Genomic DNA, 5,705 nt, shown 5'->3' with positions numbered 1-5,705 from the left:
CGTGAGTCCTAGGAATCCTCGTAAGGCTTTCACGTTCTTAGGCTCAGGCCAATCTAACATGGCCTTAATCTTGGACGAATCTGCCATCACCCCTTCCGAATTAATGATATGGCCTAAATAATCAACTTCAGCCACTCCAAATCGACACTTGGATTTTTTTGCATACAAACAGTGCTGTTTCAGCATCTCCAACACTTCTTTCAAATGGTTCACATGCTCTTCTCTTGATCTGCTATATACCAAGATATCGTCAAAGAATACAAGTACAAATTTCCTCAAAAAAAGTTTGAATATATCGTTCATTAACCCTTGAAATGTGGCTGGAGCGTTAGTAAGACCAAAAGGCATCACTAAAAACTCGTAATGTCCATCATGCGTCTGAAAGGCTGTTTTAGGGATGTCACTAGGCACTACCCTCACTTGATGATAACCCGATCACAAATCCAGCTTAGAAAAAATTACCGCCCCAAAAAGCTCATCTAATAATTCATCTATAACTGGAATGGGAAACTTTGCCTTCACTGTCTCCCTATTAAGTGCCCTATAATCCACACAAAGTCGCCAACTGCCATCAACTTTACAGACCAGCAAAACAGGGGAGGAAAAGGGGCTAGAACTTGGTCTAATCACTCCCGATTTTAACAACTCAGCCACAATGTTTTCAATCTCTATTTTCTGGTAGTGTGGGTATCGGTAGGGTCTATTTGTGATAGGTTGGGTGCCTTCCTTGAGAATTATATGATGGTCATGGTTACGTGGTGGTGGTAACCCTTGAGATTCATTAAAAACCTCACAAAAACCCTCCAACAGCTCTGAAAACTGTTCCTCCATCTTCTCACAGTCGGTTTCCTCACCTTTCTCACACATAATTTGTAAGAACATTCCCTTTCCTTTGGCTATAGTTGCTTTTAATGTCTTCTCACTATCCTCCACCACTGAAGGGCTCAATTTCAGCCCCTTAAATTCTATGGTCTTTCCCTTCCACATAAAGCTCATAAGCAACTTGGAAAAATCCCACATGATAGGGCCCAAGGTTTCTAACCATTGGACCCCTAAAACAATATCACAACCAGCTAGCTCTAATAAATGTAGAGGAAGTTGTAGTACGTTACCTTGCACTTTCAATTGCACGGTTCGACATAACCCTTCGCTGTTTAGACCTTGACCATTTGCTACCCTCACTTTTAAATTTACTAGATAATCCACTGGTAGCTGCAATTTTGAGGCCAGTGAAGTATCTATAAAGTTGTGTGAGCTGCCCGAGTCTAGTAGAATTACCACTTGCTCTCCTTTAATTCTTCCCACCAACCTCATAGTGCGCATTGTCGGAGTTCCAGCTATGGCAGCCAAGGAAATCTCTAGTTCATCCTTGCTGCTGGACAGGATTTGTATTTGCTGATTTTCTTCCTCTTTCTCACTAGCTTGCTTCCCTTCTTCATCTTCTACTTCTTCATCCACTTGCAAAAAATAAATTCTGGGGTTCTTGCAAGTGTGTGCTGGGTTCCATTTCTCATCACAATGATAGCACAACCCCTTTCGTCGTTTCTCATCCATGTGCATGGAAGTTACAGGTTTAGTAAAACCCCCTGGTTGCTTCCATTTGCTGTAATTATCCTTGGAGTAGGGATTTCCTTCTCTTGGTGTAGCAATCTTTTCCACCATTGGTTTGTGGAATTTCTTTGTATTGGTATGGTATTCTTCTTGCATTTTAGCTAGTCCATAGGCTCCATTTAAGTTCACAGGATTCAACATGCGGATGGGAATGCGAATCTCGTCCTTCAATCCGCTGAGGAAACAACTCAGCTTGTGTAAATCCGATAGGCCCCTCAAACGGTTGGATAATCTTTCAAACTCTGCCATATATCCCACCACTGAACTGGTCTGTTTGAGTCTCGTTAATGCCTCCATGGGGTCGTCATATGCTGTTGGCCCGAAACGAAGGAGTGACGATCTGCAAAAAGTGTCCCAATCACGGCAGAATCCTCCTTCTACAGCATTTTGGAACCATACGAGGGCATCGCCTTCCATGTGGTATGAGGCCATCAATAGCCTCTGTGCTAGTGGTGTTTGGTGAAACTCGAAGTAATGATTGACTTTAAAAAGCCATGCAGCTGGATTAACTCCCAGAAAATGAGGAAAATCAAGTTTGACTCCCCTGAGGTTGAACTTTCGTGGATCTGGGTTTTCTACTTCCAGAGGCATTTCTGGGTTGATTGGGGGAGGGGGTGGGTTGTGTGGCTGTGCAAAAAGGGTACGTAACATATCTTTAATTTCTTGAACATCATTCTTCACTGTACTAACATTTGTTTTCAATTCCAGGATTTCATTTTGCTGAGTCTCCAACTGATTCTGCACTTCCTGCTGGTGTTTGGATCTTGTTTTTTCGGCCATGGTGATGTTTTCTGGGTTTGGGATTGACTGATGTAATCTGGTAGGATTTCTTTGGGTAGGAACGACGGCTCTTGGATACCAAATGTTATGACTCTAACTCTCTGTATCGGATGATGATGGAATGTAATGTAATATTGATAGTGAAAAGAGTAAGAACATAATGATAGTATAATGGAAATGACGATTGAATTGCTATGGGATCTTCGAGGGTCCCTAAACCTCCAATAGTACGTTCATACAAAGCTTTCAGATAAAACAAAATAGCATTCCTCTTTCCATCCTTATAGGCACAGATGTCAGAGAATACAAATAATCCATAACTGATTTTATTCTATTTTTATCTTCATGCAGCAGGTGTGTGTCTAACGGAATCAACAAGTAAGCAGCAGCTCCACTTCACTAGACGACGCCGTATTGCTCTTCCCTTTAAACGCAGCACTTGATTAACTCTAAAACGCAACCTTACTCTATTCGGAAACGACACCGTACTCCCTGGTCACACGACATCGTATCAGCTTCCCATTTACTTCACTTGTAACACACGAACTCAGCACTTCTCCTTCTCTCGCATGATGTTCTGCCGACTTAACCCTTACTCCACAGAATGCTCAAATCATCTCCTTTCACCATCCCCTCACGATCTGAGCTTCTAACAGTGTTTTCTTCCTTTTATTTTTCTGTATCTCCCAGCGTGCGTCTTTGTAACACACCTGATATGTAGTTTTTGGATAACTAGAAAATATGAAAGACAATGGTCTGATTCGAGGTTGACCAAGCCTCCAAAAGAAAGAGAGAAAAGAAAATAGTAGAATATTTTCATTAATGATTCTGGATGCCTCTTTAGAGCCAAGTTGCACAGTATATATAACCCTTGTATTGGGTCTGCGCTAAAAGTAACAACAAGATACTAAGACTATAATATGCAACGAGTTTATGCTACGGGCCTAAGCCCACTACCTATTATAATCCAAAGATCCAGTAAAATAGTCTAAGGCCTAACACACAAGGGTAAAAGTAGTAAAAGGATTGAAGGATAGTCCATGGCTTGGATTGGGCCCAAGTTACTCTGCTTGTTACAGTCTTCCTCTTTCTTTATTTCCTTTTCGTGTGCAGCGTCCGTCTTTGCGGGTTGCCCAGCGTGCGTCTTTCTTCCAGCGTTTATTTTTTTTTTCCTTTCCGTTTCTTTCATTTTCGTATGAGTTGCGTCGGGCTTCATCCATCACCTCCAAAACAGTGGCTGCTGTGGCGTGCCTTGGTAGTCAGAGGTAAAGCTGGACATGTGGAGAAGCAGTGCAGCGTGGAGTCGGGTGCTTGACGAGGCTGGGTTGTGACGCACGGAGGTTGGCAAGGAATGAGAGCAAGTGCTCTGTTTTGTGGAAGAAAAATAGAGTTGCAACCCAACTTCTTTTTTTACAGTCTCGGCGGCGTTGGGTGATGTTGCAGGGGGAAGTCACGATGGCTCAGGTTTCTTTTTCTTCCTCTCAGTTTGCTCGAGGCTGGCGACCAGTGGAGGTTCATGAAGGTGCTGCTGCGTGAAGATGCTGCCATGTGTGGAGGTGACGTTATGGAGACGTTTGCGGTGTGAAGGGGCAGTGCAGTGTTGGGCAGCTCTCGGTGGTACTGCTGTGCATGGCTGGTGCTGTCGCTGGGCAGTGGCGTGTTGTTGTGCGGAGGTGCATGCATGGAGCTGGGTGGCAGCAACTGCATAGAGGTGGCGTGGATGGAGCATGGAGGGTGAAATGGAGTTTAATCTCGGGGGTTGAGGCTGCGTGCATGGTGTTTGGGCAGTGGCTCTGCTGGACGTGGAGGCTCTCGTGGTGGCTCTCAGGCGTGCGCCGTGGAGGGTTGCTGTTCGGAGGAGCTAGACAAAAAAATAAAAATAAAAATAAATAAATAAGTAGACTAAACAAAACAAAAGAAATAAAACTGAACTAAGAAAAAAAAAACAAATAAATAAGTAAAAAAATAATAAAACTAGAGCAAAAATAAATAAATAATTAAAGATAAAAATAAAAATAGACTAAAATATTAAAAGTGTGTTGTGCATATGAAACAACATTATCAAATTAAATCACAAGTATTAAAATCAAGCATAAATTATGTTATTAATCAATTTAGATCACAACTTGGATTCATGCCTATTAAACAATTATTTTTTTTATATCTAAAATCAATAATTAAATAATTAAAAATATATTGATTTTAAATGTATAAAATATGCAATAATACAGCTCAATCATCTACCGTAGGGTCTTGCCTGATGGCACCAAGGTCGTCATAAAAAACCTTGTGTATAACAAAGGACATGTCGAGAAAACAGTTACAAATCTCGTGTATAAGGATAAGAATCTTTTTGCCCCTCAATTGTTTGATGATATGCCTAAAAAGACTCTGCAAATTGGAACATGCACACATGATCAAGTTATAGAAATGGTATTGGAAGAGAGCTCAATTGTTGAGAATGATGGTAAATGGCTACATGAGTATGCTTTGAACAATACGGCTCTTGAAGCTTTGAATTTTTATATGACTGATCTTGTCAAAATCAGCTTTGGGGACCTTGAACTCATAGCTAGAAATTATGGCACCTTTGTTTATGTTAAAGTGAGTGATTGTGAAATCTTGGACCCACTATGTTTCTTCCATATTGCAAATGCTTTAAAAGAATTTTGTCGGGGTTCCTCCAATAAGCATCCAAGCAAGTACTCAAGTGTATTATTTCTAGGGGTGTAAACTCAAACCAGAAAACCGGAAAATCGGACCGGACCGGACCGAACCGGACCGGTTTTACCGGTTTTGAACCGGTCCGGTCCGGAACCGGTTTTTAAAACGTAAAAACCGGCCGGTTCCGGTCCGGTTCCGGTTCCGGAATTTTTTGGACCGGACCGAACCGGACCGGACCGGTTGATTAAAAAAAATAAAAAATAATATTTTTATATATAAGTTTTATACAAAATATTTTATATATATTAAATATTAATATATATAAGTTTTATATATAATGTATAATTATAAATTTTTATGTGAAATTTTATATATAACATATATATTCATATATGAAATAATTTCTTATTATAATTTATAAATTATTACATAAAATGTTAATACTAAATCACTAAAAGTTTATAACTAATACTAATATATAACTTATAACTATACCAATAGTTTAATATTAATACTATTATATAGTCTAATATATTAATAAAAGTATAAAACAGTTTTTTTTAAATCAAAATCTTTTTTTTTTATAAACAAATTTTTAATGACAAATTGTGAAATTTATATTTTTAAAAAACCGGAAAACCGGACCGGAC

At 39.8% G+C, this 5,705-nt stretch overlaps 1 protein-coding gene across 1 annotated transcript; it reads right to left on the bottom strand.

Annotated features, from left to right (window-relative positions):
• Positions 1–435: 435 nt before the first annotated feature.
• Positions 436–2,391, bottom strand: LOC108999318. The gene is made up of 2 exons (XM_018976205.1): positions 1,584–2,391; positions 436–1,448 (listed from the first exon to the last, which is right to left on the bottom strand). The coding sequence occupies exons 1-2, from the start codon at positions 2,389–2,391 to the stop codon at positions 436–438; spliced, it is 1,821 nt and encodes a 606-aa protein (XP_018831750.1).
• Between the last annotated feature and the right edge of the window lie 3,314 nt (positions 2,392–5,705).

This window comes from Juglans regia, chromosome 11, assembly GCF_001411555.2.
Source record: "Juglans regia cultivar Chandler chromosome 11, Walnut 2.0, whole genome shotgun sequence".
Classification (NCBI taxonomy): domain Eukaryota; kingdom Viridiplantae; phylum Streptophyta; class Magnoliopsida; order Fagales; family Juglandaceae; genus Juglans; species Juglans regia.
Note: the sequence above shows the minus strand (reverse complement) of the source record. Positions and strands in the feature narration are given on the sequence as shown.